General features: G+C 35.5%; 1 protein-coding gene across 5 annotated transcripts in view; it reads left to right on the forward strand.

Moving 5' to 3' along the window:
* Positions 1 to 16,099, forward strand: part of LOC140157564 (uncharacterized) — a 74,236-nt gene that overhangs the window by 34,196 nt on the left and 23,941 nt on the right. For 3 of the 5 annotated variants that reach the window (XM_072180797.1, XM_072180798.1, XM_072180799.1), the window contains exon 3: positions 11,053 to 11,106. The exons of the other annotated variants lie outside the window; for them this stretch is intronic. In XM_072180797.1, coding sequence (XP_072036898.1) covers positions 11,053 to 11,106 — 54 coding nt within the window. The remainder of the gene's footprint in view (positions 1 to 11,052; positions 11,107 to 16,099) is intronic. 5 annotated transcript variants of the gene reach the window in all.

Below are 16,099 nucleotides of genomic sequence, written 5' to 3' on the forward strand. Positions count from 1 at the left end.
CCCATTTTATCATTGAAAATATTCTGTGGGGTGGGGGAAATCCCCCGGCTTCACCCTGGTTACGCCACTGATTAAGGGTAAACTTATTGGTGTAGAAGCGTGCACATGTATACGCATGCCTATACGAATAACCAACGGAATCAACTTTTAAGGTTAGCAACTATTTTAAACTGTTGCGATTTGGTAGTTCATAGCATCTTGCGAATAGTAGTGAGCTTTGGCAAAACTCGCATTGATCATTTCATAGTGAGTATGAAGAAGAATTCAAATTCACAGATATACTTTTGTAGGTCATGTGGTTCTTGAGTTATGTTGTAAAGAGGGTTTTTCAAAAGTATAAGTTTTCAAAGTATATGATTTGTAGAATGAACTTTTGCAAACTTCAAAGTGTTATTTTTCAATAATATATTGATTTAGATAAATGAAAATAGATGTTGGCTGCTTCGACCGACAATACCTAGTCTACCCTTAAGGTATAGGAAACGTTCAATTTCACAAGCTGCTGAATTGACAAGTAACGCAAAGAGCAATTAGTTCATATTGGACTGTTATACGATATACATGGTATACAAGCAACATTCATTTATCAAGTTTACTCTGAACTGTGAACATGCATGCACATGCTTAATGTTAATTGAAATTCCCTGATGCAAATAGTGATAGTTCGATTCACTTCTTAAACGAGCACGTTTTATACACACAAAGCTTCCACTTTTCTTTTTTTAAATACAAAAAGCAAATAAGCTCGAAATTTCACGCTCCATGTTAAATGAAGTTCGTTCCAATGTTGTGTGATGAACATGATACATTAAAACAAATAAGCAATATTGCACAGGCAATGCACTTTGAATGATTCAATAGCGGTTAAGTGGCATATTTTCTAAGCACCATGTGGCCTGTACACAAAGCTGAAAGATGAAGGTCAGCCAAATCCAATGGTATTTGGTATTTGGTACTTAGTCTAGTTAGGTCAGATGGTTCACAACTATGATAGTAAAAAAATCAGGTGACCCCCCTGGGGGAAATTCCATGACCCCCCTACAATTGGCCCTCTTTTGACCTGCCTCAGATTTTATATTGCTTAAAAATGCCCAACATTTGACATCATGAAAATGTACTTTGAAATAACCTGGGTCTGACAGAAAGTTGAACATATTGGAATTGAACCATGCTTTATAAGATGACCTATTCAGAAAAAATTAATTCTTTTGATATAATTACGTAAAATCATGGTGGAATTTGGGCAAAAACAGGATTTTTCATAATTTTGAAAGTAGCGAAAAAAGTACATTTTCAAATCACATTTTCTGCTATATTCAGGCTAACATTGGATCAAACCTTTTGGATAATATAACCAACATGTTGTACTTCTGAAATATGTTTAAATTAGCGTGGTACTTTTTTCCTATACTGCAGGGGAGTTTGTTGATTTTGGTGGATTTTCCGTTTTTGCTTGTTTTTTTGTAGACTTAATTAACGTTTTCCAATGTATAACCATACTAATTATTTTACATTCACAATACGGCTTCAATTCTCAACCAAGGTTATTATTGATTTGAGTTTGATAACTATTTTCATGTGGATTTTGCTCTTTTATTATAGTGGAATTTGTTAATTTTCATGGAATTTGCATATGAATCTCCCTACAAACTAATGATATGAAACTTGGGTTTCCTAGATTGATATGATAATTATTTTGATTGCTGATTTTAGAAATATGTTTCCAATAACAGAATGTGTTTGTTTTGTGTTAATGGAATTTGTGTCTTTTAACATTTTCGAAAGTGGAATTTGCAACCAACATTACACTGTTTAGGTAATAAATCATATTTTAAATAAAATAGACTAATCTTTAGTTAAAAAAAACATTTATAACAAATCAAAACAAACACCACACCATACTTCATATTATCTACTACCAATGCAATGGAATTTTCATTTCTTTTCAAAGGCGAATTTACCAAATAACATGTACAGGTACTTTAAGCATGGTCTAAAATTGAATGTGAATATGTACATGCAATGATGTACGTTTACAATATCTCAATATCTCATTGCCATTTGGTCTAATATCATTTAGTCTAATACCTATTTTATCTACAGACTTGACATTTAGTATGGAATATTTTCTCACAAAATTCAAGGACTGGGCTAGAATTTCGGACTTTATGCAAAATTGTCATTGTCCAATGAACTCACGCTGCTTCTTTGTGTACAGTAAGATTATAAAATTTCATCTGGCCCCAGGGGGCCATTCAAACTTTCTGAGTGCGTACCACTTTTAAGAGCCATATTTTTAAAGCTCCTCCCACTTTCAAAACGGGTAAATTACAAGTGCATTTCAGTTCTGATGAACACTTATTGATATTAAGGTTCAGTAAACACCACCTTAAACCTCAATAAATTTGACAACTAATTCACTACATTATGAGCGGCATAATGTAAACTAATGGAATTTGGAAAGCACATTTTCTGTCAAAAAATTATGTTACACCATCCCCCGACACACCCTGATTAATATTTAGTCTGTGCGGTTTATGCAGACCCCTTCCAGACCAGTCTTGGAATTTTGCAAAAAAATATTCCATACTAAATATCAATTCTGTATATACAAAAGGTCTAGTACCAGAAAGGCTAATTACCACGTCTAATAATCATATAGTCTATAGTCATTTAGTATGATATTGTTTGGTCCAATAACCAGTATGTCTACTGAGCATATAGACTAATAACCATTTGGTATAATATTTTATTATGAACAATTTGGCCTAATTACCTTCTGATCTAATAACTGTGTGGTCTATTAACCGTATGGTCTAATAGGCCTACTATGTCGTGTATTTGCCAAAATATTCGTCTACAACGGGTTACGGGCTGTAAATATATGTAAATGAGACGAGCATGTGTATATTAAAACATACTATATTCATCAAAACGTATGCATTATTCCTCGGAATTCTCAGAATTAATATTGTTTATTATTGTTTATAATGTACCAAAAAAAATAAGAAGAAGACATGCAGCCTGCATGTATTGAAAGTGACATTTTGCCGGGCTATTTGTTCTTCTTTTCCGGTCTTTACAAGGTATGTAAATAATACCAGCGACACTAGGCACACCGACATCGCCTGGCTAATAATTATTTGGTGCATCAGAGACACTAAAATGAATACACGGGATCGATACACGTGAATTGCTATGCACGATTTTGATATCAGACGAAAATCTTCGGATACCGGGTTAGAAAATGATGAATATCTCCCGTAAATGATTTTTTCTCAAGAAACCAGATGTGGTCTCATACACTTGAAAATACGTGTTGAACAGATATGAAAGTCGGCCAATTGCGTTGGTCCTGTATGGACTACAGCGTGTAGTACAGCTGCACTCACTACTAGGCAGTATAAAAGTCGATGACCATTGACCTCAATGGGGTATACAAGATTATTCACGCACAACCAAGATCAATTACCCGGCTATTGTGAGTAGCCTTAGTCATGTCCCTCGACTAATTATTCGTCTCAAAGAGCTTCAAAGGTCTGAACCAAATGGCCAATCGTGGCTGTGGATTCAACCTACCATGGCGATTTCTGCCATGAAGATATAGGGTCGATGACACTGTGCTAGGCTCATCATGCATCACCGGGGGTGCCACAGGCATGGGACATGGGCCAGTACGAGTTACCTGCAACTCCAAACATTAAAACGAAATAGGTTTGCCTGTTTACGTCATTCGCATAGAGTTGGAATACTACATGTATTATAGGCCTGTTTATATAATCCCTGTTTATGAAACAAGCAAAGGCATCCTGCTTTTTTATACGACCACGGTAACCCCGGCCTATGACCTCATCATGTGTAGTAGCATCATTTCGCCTACATAGCCTCACACGTGCTATTAGACCAATCGGCTAGTAGACCAATTAATTAGTAGACTAAATGCTTGTTAGACCAAATGGTTTGTATACCAAAAGCGTAATATTAGACCAAAATGGCTATTAGACTTAATGGTTATAGACCAGATGGGAATTATACCAAATGGTTCATTGGAATAAATGGTTTTAGACTTTTTGGTTATTAGGGACCGTTCACAAACACTTGTTGGGAGGGTGGGCTGATGCAAAAAGGGTGGGGGCCTGAAAAATTTTGATCCTCCTGGGGGGCCTTGAAAAAAAAATGACCACAAATTTTCCCAGGAAAATTGAATTTATATGCTTTTCTATGGGGTTGACCCATAATTTTCATGTCAAAAAGGGGGAGCCTGAAATTTTTGAGGTCTGTAAAGGCGGGCCCGAAAAATGTTCGCGATGAAATTTTTTGGCATCGGGCCCCCTACAAGTGTTTGTGAACGGTCCCTTAGACTATTGGGTTTTGGTCGAAATGGTAAATAGGACCAAATGGTTATTGTACAAAATGATAATGGGACCAAGTGGATGTAGTAAAATCCAACAAATTCTCACACATCAAATTTAATTTATTAGGGATTCATTCATGAAAACCACGCTTATACCAGAACATTTTGTGATACTATACTATTTCTTCATCATATACCATTATTTCTCCAACTGAAATCCTGGCACGCAAATCAGCCGGTCCTAAACGCTGGGCCGTTAGGTAGCGCGTATGTATATAGGGATATGAATGTAAATTATTGACCAAACACAGCCAAAAATGGGATATTTGGACATTAAAAAGTCACTTCTAGTAGGTATATCACCTCAAAAATAATCGCAGCAGAAACGCGTTATTTAATGTTCCTACATTATTAAGCTTTATTAAAGCATCAAAAATCAAAAAACAGAATTGAAATCGGTCAATGCATTGTGATGTAATGTCAATTTAAAGATGCTCGTAGATGGAATGAAATCCTGCCACAAATGGCTGTAATGACAAAATTGGCACATTTCGAGATTTTGAAGGTTTATTTGGACGCTTGCTTGGAAAAACAGCGTTAATTTAAATAGCACATGTTAAATGCCTATCTTTCCTGACTTCGTTACAGAAAACAAAATTAAAAAATCCACCATTGAATAATTATAATAAATTAATCAAATATACTATTTTAGCCATTTCGGCCAATCTGCAGACAAATTAAATCTCAAAAAATGACTAAGTTCAGCTTATTAATATGCAAAATTGATGCCAATAGAAAACCGTACATGATATAAAGGTGCGGTTTTTTTGCACACACATGTATACAAAGTTCTTTCAATTGATGACAAAAAATACACAAAAAGTAATTAATTATGCAAATTAGGTAATTACAGCTAATAATGTATTTATGATATTATTATGCAAATTAGGCATGAGTAATTTTGGTTTTTTTTTCAATATTTAATGAACGTCTGTTCATTCATCATAAATCTTTTAAGTATGATCCTGTTATGAGGTTGAATAAATGAACTGCAGTTAATTATTTAAAAACAATACAAAAAAATTAAAAGTTTGACATTTTGACGGTGTCTGGAATATAATTTTCATTTTTACTGTAAACATGGTATGTGTCACCATTACTCAAAGCCAAGTCCGAAAAGTAAAAATTAAAATTCAGTTGCAATGAGACTTTAAATTAACATTTTGTCATCTGGATTAACATGGGAGGATAATCGTTAAAATGAACAGCAATTTTACCTGACCGCGTATACAAAAAATAGTATGGCCTTGGACACACACAATGGCTTAGAGCTATTGTGGTTTGGAAAATTACTCCCTAAAAAAACATTGATTAATGTTTTGCTTCAACTGGTTTTAGGGAAGTGTTTCATTTGTTGTCGACGGAATTAATTTACATGCTAAGAAAGATTAGTATTTCAGCTAAATGGTGGTAGTTCCTTTACTTCAGTAGGCCTATATTTACTGATTTATGAGCGATCTTCAAAAATCCATAGAAACAGGCAGTAGTTCTTAAACAAAACAATTTTTAATTTGGGGGACCGATGGTAGCCTCAGGAAGGCTTCACACACCATATATTAAAAATTCAAACAATTTGGATAAATGAAGCATATAAAGAAATTCATTTATCGACATGGATGTTTTCTAAAATTGGCCAAATTTGAAGCGCGCCCTTTTCAATTCACTGTTATGCTTGCATGCACAGTGTAGCAGAATTATTGTGCAGCCACTGTGACATACCTACTTCTAGGTAAAAACTTGTACTCAGTTGTTATTAATAATCTACATACTGATGTTATATAATATTTTCTTTCTGAATAATACAGATTGTACATAGTATTAAACAATATTAATATGCTCATTTTGATTTTGTTTATTTACGAACTAATGCAAAATGCAATATTTTATAGACCCCTCAAAAAAAATTGGAAAAAGATACCACAATAGAGAAAGCATTTTTTTATAGGCAAAGGATGGGAAATGTTTATCTAAAAAGGTCATATCAAACTCAGCCTGAATAAAGGCAATAATTAAGTTAGAAATTAGGTAAAATTTGCATTTTTTCTCATTTTCAACATTTTGAAAATATGGCTACATTGAGTTTATGAAAAATCCACCTTAATGAAATTGCTGGCTTCTGCAAATTTGTGAGGAGATTCACCAATATATGTATTTTCAATACCAATTTGTTTGGGACCTGTTGAATTTTGGAGTTTCCTACAATATTTCCTGGAAATGCGATGAAAAACTGCTTTTTAAAACATATTTTAGGTGATTTTGGAGCGATTTTTAGGGGGTGGTCATATTTTTTAACGGGGGGCTCCAGAGAATTTTTAGTGTCGTGATTGAAAAGTGTTATCAAAACCTATCAATGTCCCAAAATATTATTGATGGCGGCCGACCTTCATCTTTCACGTCTGCAGGAAATTAGAAAATATGCCACTTAAATAGATAATTATATGCTTGTGAGTATTATACCACGTGGTCAAAGTTCCAGAGAAGAGCAGAACATTTCCAAGGAACCAAATGTATAATAAACTCCTCAAAAAGTTTGGAAATTTTCCAAAACGGCTATATATCAGAAATATTTGAAATCTATTTCTATATTGTGTCATATCAATACAAACATTTTTCTTTCCTGTCAAAAATGACACCAATTATTTGTGACCATAACTTATTCCATGGTTGAGTAACACTCTTTGAAAGACAAACAGGTCTCAAACAAAATATGCCAAATTTGCCACTGTCAGCGCCATTCGCATCTGTAAACATGAGTAAGGATATTCCATAAAACAATTGCCACTTACCTAAATTTAGTAATGAGTAGAGAACCCATGCGCGTTCACAACAGCATTGCATCTTCTTCTCACGCTTCCTATCAAACCTGGCCACACGCTCCTGAGGGATGGCATTCCAATTTTCAAGCTAGATAAGTCTTAAAATAGCCATGGTGATTTGATCTGTCACTCTAGTGCGCAAAGCCCGATCAAGTTGGTCCCAGAGATGTTCTATAGGATTTAAGTCTGGGATATTGGCTGGCCACGCCATTCCTTGAATTCCTTCTTCTTGCAGGAAGTCCTTAAAAACTGTTGCCCTGTGTGGTAGCGTGTGGTTGAGCGTTATCATCCTGTAGATCAGCGTTCGGTTCAAGGTTTTGCAGAAATGGGACTGCAACTGGCTGAAGGATGTCATCTCAATAGTTCAGTTGATTGCATTGAGATTTCCGTTGACTACAGTACCAGTCTGGTCTTTCCTGTCATCGATATTCCCGCCCCTGCATATCTTCACGTTTCCACCACCATAGACTGTTACTTTGTCAATGCAGCAATCTGTAAAACGTTCTCCACGTCTTCTCCACACTCTCATTCGGATATCCAGCTTCCTCAAACAAAATCTTGCTATCTTGCTTCATCACTAAACATAACATTGCGCCACACGTGTAAGATCCAACCGCGGTGTTGACGGCACCAGCGAAGACGGACAAGACGATGAAGTGTAATAATATTAACTAGACATCGCAGATAGTGCAAACTAGTCTTTTTCTAAAACCTCTAAGCTACGCGAACAATTTGCCACAACTTCACTATAATTAGAGCAACTTTGACTTTTGACCCATATGCACAGCAAGCACATAGACCTTTGACCTTTTGTGCCCCATAACATCTTAATTATAGGTCGTATTCACACACACTTTACATTTCTGGGATCCGTGGGCCAGACGAATAATTTGACATGTTTGAAAGTGTTATTGGAATAAAATTATTTTTTGCCCCCTATATACGATCCTATGGGGTCTTTTTGGAGGTCTTTTTGAGGTCGCGGCCTTAAAATACTGCTTGGCAGACAACAGATTCGGGTTCAGCATACCCAAATTAACCAAAATAAGCTGGTTGCTGGTTGCCAACTTTTACGCAAAATTGTCAGTAGGAACGCAACTTTTCCAAAATAGAACCAGTATAATAAATATAATATAATATAATATAATATAATATAATATAATATAATATAATATAATATAATATAAATAGGGCGAATGTATAGTTTAAAATGTGTATATCAGGCGATTTGGCACCCAAGCGGTATTACTTTCATGTACATACAAAAAGTATCGTTACACTTGAAAAATTCGCGATGATTAAAAAAGGTATTGAGCAAATCAATAAACTCGTTGAATGCAGCATTTTATACTGCAAAGTTTGACCCCTCATTTGTTGCTCTGCGATCTCGTTGAGAAAAGTTACAAGCATTTCAATGGTAAAGGATAGGATTTCAAAAGTTGCAGTAGCGAGCCCATATACAAAAGTGCAGAGACAATAACCTCGCTGTAAAATGACGCGCACAATAAAGTTTGTTCCGCATTGGATACTCATCCAGTATTCAGAATCCTTTGTATAGGGACTACCGCAGCTTTTAAAATGCGACCCTTTACCATTGAAACACTTGTAATAGAGCGTGTTTATAGTGGGAGCAGATGTGCGGTACATTGCCGTACAATTTCTACCCGGTTAGAGATTATCCGGATACTTGCCCACTATAAACACTAGCAGTATATGTATGTACGGTATATTGATATCCTTCTCAACCGAAGGATATTGTGGCGAGATATTCCCACTATAAACACACCAGTATAAATTGTGTGCGGTATTACCGGAAGTAGGAGCTTCTTCATGATGCGTAGGATGCGCGCAGGCCATTCGGAACGATTCTCACCCCACGCGTTATCAAAACAGAAGCTGCATGTTCACCGCCATGATCATACTGTTGAATGCGCTGTTTATAGCTCGCGCCACAATATTTACACATTCCCCGTGTGACCTCGGGGTCATTGCAAATGTACGATAATGTTAGTTGGTATATAATTTGTGCGGTAACTGTGTCCCACTATAAACAGCAAGAGTATCGGTACATATACAAGGATTATCGTGTACGGTATACTCAAAATGCGATATATTCACTATAAACACGCTCACTGTTTCCAACAAGATCGCAGAGCAGCAATTCAGGTGTCAATATCCGCAGTATGAAATGCTGCAGTCAGTGAGCGTGTTTATAGTGAGCCAGATTATGCGGTATTTAGCTGGACTGCCACGCAGTCTATATTTGTTTATGTTTTACTAACCATTGCAAATCTAGACTACGCGGTAGTTTAGCTAAATAACGGAAAGATTGTCTCACTATAAACACGCTCAGTGAGTTTATTGATTTGCTCAATACTCTTTTGGTTTTAAATCTTGGTGACCTTTTTGAATCAGTGCATCATTAGCTTCAGCCACGCATGGGGTGTTTGTTTGTTTGTTTGTTCCACAGTGCTTGTACCAAAAAAGAGAAGCCATAAGGCGGGTGCCTTTTCCCATAGAACGTTTGCACTCTTTTATAAACGGTCTGGCCAAGTAGCGACTCGCAACAAGCAAGGTTAAACGTCTATATCAGAAAGCTTCAGAAAAACCATAAGATCTCATGGCTTTCCACTGTAGACGAAACTAGTTGCTCCTAGCCTTTGGATTCAGAAACAAGAAATAATTAGCTCATATTTAATTTAAAACACAAGGCTGATTTTGTTATACTTGTCGTTTTAGTAGAACTGTTGACCTGACGAATTGTGCACTTTTTGATAAAAATGCGAGTTTCCACACCAGAAGTACAAGGGTCAAAGTTCATTTTAAAATGTGCAGCCAGTTTGGATTTGACACCTGGTGCCCGTTATAGGTCACAAAAGGTCATACAGGGGTGAAATTGTGAACATTTTGTTGAAATATGTACCAAAAATCTTGGAGGAAGTTGAAATTATTTACCCGTACAACCAATGAGGTTTTTGCAGAAAACCACCATAACGACATTTCGTGAAATCTTTGCGATCAGACGTATATCTTTCAACCAAATTGGACGTTATTTCCAAACGTGTACCTATGACGTTTCAAGACCGACCACTAGTGGTCAGCGGGGGTCAAATCTAAAATGGCGTTATGCCTCTTAAAATAATCTTTGGACCTTGCACTTCATATGTGGAAACTCCTACGCATGATTATAACACAAAGTGCACAACATTTAACACTACACAATGTGCTCCCTGTTGGGAGCTTAGCACTGTGTAACACATTATTATTTATGCACACTTTTCTACAGAAAAATTACACTGCTTGTTAAAATGTGTATTACCATGTTAAATACGTGTAAAAGAAGCACCAATGTAATATTTACGTACAATTCATTTTTTGAGTAAAATTATATAGAGAGCCAAATTCAATGACCCTACTGCATGATTGTGTAATTCTTGTTCTTTCTGTTTAGTCCGGTAAGTTCATTTTCATTAATTATCATGCGTGTAAATGACGTCACTTTCGAAGAAGAAACAAAATAATCAGGGCTGTCAACCTTTTTGTCGAACACTAAGGCATAAAAATCCCGAACTAACTAATTTGGCGAGAAAGCGTGAGAAAGTACCCAAATGCGTGAGACTCACGCGTCGAATGCGTGAGAGTTGATAACCCTGAATATATTGTTTGTTAAATTTGGTTAAGCCTGTTTTTGTTTCTCATGTTCACTGTTTAGTAATCATATTTATTCACCAACTCTTTGTATGTCTTTTCTATGTTCACGCATTTTTCATATGCACCATTTGTACGCATGTGTATCTTTCGCACGCATGCGTATCACTATAGACGGTCAGATAGAGGGCGACAGACGACAATGGGTTGGCGGCAGGAAAAAACGAGGTATGGATTTTGTCATCATGGTCGTAAAGGCTAAAGGAAATAAATCTTGAGTTTCCATTTTTGACAAAATTTTCATTATTTTGAATAACATGCACTTTCCCCCCAAACTCAGCAGCAAATCCACTCTTATCATGCTTATACTTCTGATGATTTAACACAGTTTTAAGTTGACAGGAGTTGGGTATTGGCTTAATAATGACATTTGCTCGTCATTCTGGATTCAGAAGATAATAAGACTTTATTAACCCATCCCACGTGATGTCTACTTTCAGAATCAGATAATTATAATGAAGGATAACTGTTGCGATTTGGTCATGTTGGTAGTTCACAGCATCTTGCGAATGGTACAGCTCAACTTACCGTACTTTGCCTAACCAGACAGTCCATGCCAAAATTGTTACTACACCTTTACATTTCATCGAATCTCTTTTTGATGTCTGTCATTTTGAACATCACACTTGAAAGATGTATGCTATGTAGAAACTTATTTTGCAATTTCATAATTTGCATATTATTAGCATATTTGCAAGAAAAAACATGAAAATCAATAAATACCTATATTTTTCACAATTTCAATATTTTATTAGAAATTAAGCATGTAGGCCGTTTGTTATGACTTGATGAATGAAACTGTTAAAACAGATTTTGATATTTTTGCTTATTTTTCCTTTTTTGCCCCAAAATGTGTAAAATCAACATTTTTGGATGACCTATATTTTCTTTGAATATTTATCAAATTTCTTAATTTAGGTATAATACAGTGCAGAAAAAGATGTCAAAAAAATCTGTTAAAACAGATTTCCAATAAATTGTTCCATTTTCCATTTTGGGTTAAATACTCAATTTTCATGCGCGGGATATTTGAAACATAAAATGAAAACATGTCCATTGCACTTTTTCCTCGAGATGTACTATAATATCAAGGTTACGGATATATTATAATCCTTCTTATCTTCACTGATCCATCAGATACCTATTGTTATGAATGATCAATGAAAAGGTTCAGAACTGGGCTACTAATGGCCTGTCAAGTATCTATAGTTAGTTTCATGACTGTGTCAACTCAAAAATCATGCAAGGTCGAATGTAGGAAAAGTATGATCAGTTGAGCTGTAGTGAGCTTTGGCAAAAATTGCATTGATAATTTTATAGCGACTCGCCGAGTGCGTAGAAGAATTCAATCACAGATGTTATTTTTCAATAATAATTGATTTAGAATGATAATGAAAATCGATTTTTTTTGGCTGATTCGACCAAAAATCCGTCGGCTACCCTTATTAAAGCGAATACAACACCTCGAACTAGTTCTCACATAATAATGAATAATGAAAAGCAACCTCGTCCTGTTTTAGGTGTCCAATAGGAACCTAATGAGCCGTATCCATTAGCCTATTAACCCCTACAGTAAATTTATTTATTTATTTTTATTTGATGACATCTAAAGCAGTATTCAGACTTTTTATTGTACGTACAATATTGTATGTAACATATATACGTTATTTAATCTATTGCCATTCTATTTCCAGTAATGTTTAAGTTCTAACGAATGTTTGATGACGAAAAATCGATAATATATTTCTGCTAGATATTGTATGTAACATATTATCGATTTTTCGTCATCAAACATTCGTTAGAACTTAAACATTACTGGAAATAGAATGGCAATAGATTAAATAACGTACATATGTTACATACAATATTGTACGTACAATACTCGGAGTCTGTGGAGCGCTTTATAGAGGGTTTCCATTAATCAGTGCCGACCCAGCAGACACAAAAGCTTTGGGCATTATCCGCAAACGGTTAGAAAAGGTTGCAAGAAAACGTTTAAATGTCGGGGTACATAGAGGATTTTTAAAAAACGTCTTCATAAAATTTAAAACATTTTTTGGAAAAGGTACTGCAAAATATTCTAACATAATGTAATAACATTTTGCCGACATTTTGAAAATGTTGCAGTGTGTTTTGATACAAAACGTTTTCATGACCTTTATAAAACCCGACATTTAATGTTTAATATAACGTTTTTATCAAAACCAAAAAATATGATATGTTTAAAACGTTGTAAAACCGTTTTGTGTTTGCTGGGGAAGCATTAACTCTTTCCATACTGGCCTCGGGACGCATTTGGGCAGTCAGGGGGTTCACCGTAATCTCTTTGAAACTGGCTGCGATATTATACATGTATTTTAACTCTCTATTGGGATCGAAGGCTTATAACATCTCCTCCTAAGGACGGAGTACCGTTCGTTTGCCACAATATGGATGTATAAAAGATCACATGAAATTGGCTATAAAAGTATGGTAAAAGAGTATGCAATATGTAATCTTTTTTTCTAATAAAGATCGTTGATAATTATTATATTTTCTGGGTTCATGAACAAATTTTAATCTTTACCCGAGTAGCCAGCGGACATAAACGTTGAAATATATAAAAACCCAGTGCACCTGACCGGATTCGAACCGGCGACTTACCCCTGGCCGGATTCGAACTGGCGACTTTGGTAATACTAGTACGATGCTCTCGCCAACTGAAGCTTTCATTGTTTGCTAGACATTATCAAGTTGGCTATAATTGATTATATTGTGACCTTGTGCATAAGAACAGGTTATTGGCATGATTAGTGTATCTGGGTAGAAGTGACTGTATAATTTTTGTATCCATATTTGCTACCTTTTTGTGTATGATTTGATGTTAACTGTCTTAATTACTTCTTGTTTATGAATAAAAACCAATAAATATTGAAAGATAAAAAAAAGTTGGCTATAATTGTGGTTTCAACAGCCAATCTCACAGGTATCATATTGATATTTGCTTAGTTCGTATCTCAAGTTGATTTGCTCACATTTAGTATTTATTGTTGTTGAAGGATCACACTGCATAGAAGCACAAACATGTTGAATTTATATGATTGTATTTGAATTTGTATTTGAAGTTAACTCTCTCCACGCTGGTGTCGACTGCAGACGACAAGTTTTAAAAAAAATCAAAATTCAAAATATTTCAGAATTGTAAATTTTCATGACCATATTTGGAATCAGCTTGAAAAATGCATTAAAATGAGTACAAACAAGCCTAGTATTGGTTCAGTAGTTCTTAAGATAGCTCTTGATATTTTGAGAAAATATTTCAAAACTTCCAACTTTTTCTGTTGAAGCGCATGGCTAGCATGCAGAGCATTAATTACCGTACTGTCCTCAACCTTGTACTCTTTATGTTTATAATACGTTTAAAGGACCTTTGGACTATATTTGCCTGACAAGAGGTAGAAAGTTGAATTTAAGGTGCATGTGTTTGGTTCAGAATGGTGTTTACTATTAAGCACCTATGTGCATCTGTAGACGTGTAACGATGTTAAACTTTCGTGCATGCTACACACCTAACTCGTTTATTTACATACTTCACACAAGCAGCATATTCAAAAGGTTAGCATTGAGCGACGACGGCGCATAGTGCAGTTTTGTCCACGGCAAATTCACCGTGACCTTTTCAGCCATAAACCCGCTTAGTGAAGATTAAACCGAAATATGCAGTACTAAACCATTTTCATGATTAGAGTAATCGATTGTCCAATGCACATTTCTTACCACGTGATAATATTAATCCAATGAGCGATCGAATTGTCCGCTGCGGTCGACTAATCCAATCGATAATGACGCTATTGACATGTACGGGTGGAGCTCCACTGACTGAGTTTTGGGGATTTTTCACTGGTTTGCTATCATTTACTCATCAAGGCGCTCCACCGTTATTATAAGGACTATGCTAATAATTTAAAGATTGACATGTAGATAATAAACCATACCTGATTGACAGAAAGTACTAAATTGTACCTATTACGGTTTGGTGGCACTTCTCTTCCAAACGCGACCAAGTCAGGGCGGCCCGGTGAAGCAAAATGTGCATTGGATTAACACGGGAGTTTGGATAAGATTGTAGATTTCCTTTCTCATACAAATGCATGCTCTCCCGTTATTAAAGCTTGTACCGGATTAAAAATTCAGATAATTTGAAAAGAATAAGTAATTGAAACATAGAGCAAGTACTAAAATCAGAGCTTTTATACTTTTTGGTATGTGACGCTAACTAGTTCATCTCCTATACCCACAGCACAGCGCTGCTAGTACGGGTCAATTACATATGTAAGTGCCCCTGTGTTGTGTGCATACATGTAGTTAACAATAACTGCATGATGGGTAGATGCAAGTATGAATACAATATCATTCAAGTGTATAACCCCTCAGCTTAAAATCCGAAAAGTATGAAAGTTTGTGAAGACTGCACAAAAATTAACGTAGCTGGTATAAATACGCCTATAGCTTCAGGACAATAGCGTCAGAACAAATGTACCCGTACAGCACGAATGAGCCGTAAATGTCCGAAATTGTATTCTGAGTTACAGTGTAAAATGTGCATGAAGGTTCCTCAAATATGTTCGACATGTATCTCATTTAGCATGTTTAGATTGTCAAACAGCTTTTAAACCAATCAATAATCCTTTTGTTGAAGAGGATAATAAGCTTTTAACTTATATATGTCTATAGAATCCTGTTCAAGTGGAGGGTTACAATTAAAGCATTGTATTTTGTGTAGGTATGTATAACCAACAATTAACAATGAAAGGCCACTCCTTAACTTCGTTGACTTGGATATGATTTGAAAGGACCGCCAATTATGACTGTTTGATATTTATTACCAACAGTAATGTGGAAAAAGAGACACATGTAGAAACGAAAAAAGGTACCATTTTGTTGAAGGAGCAAAGTTCAACAAACCATAACCCCGCTTCTGGATATTGTTTGAAGTCAAATGATATACCATTTTAAAGCTTATGATATATATTTTCTAAACACGAAATGAAACAAAACTGTCCGGGGAGGAATTTACGGCTCATTCTTCGTGTACGGTCACAAATAATTGTTTTCACAATATTTCAACATATATAGAAATAAGGATGATTTATTTACGCACATTTTGATACCCCATTCGTCC

Source organism: Amphiura filiformis, chromosome 7 (genome assembly GCF_039555335.1).
Source record: "Amphiura filiformis chromosome 7, Afil_fr2py, whole genome shotgun sequence".
Classification (NCBI taxonomy): Eukaryota; Metazoa; Echinodermata; class Ophiuroidea; order Amphilepidida; family Amphiuridae; genus Amphiura; species Amphiura filiformis.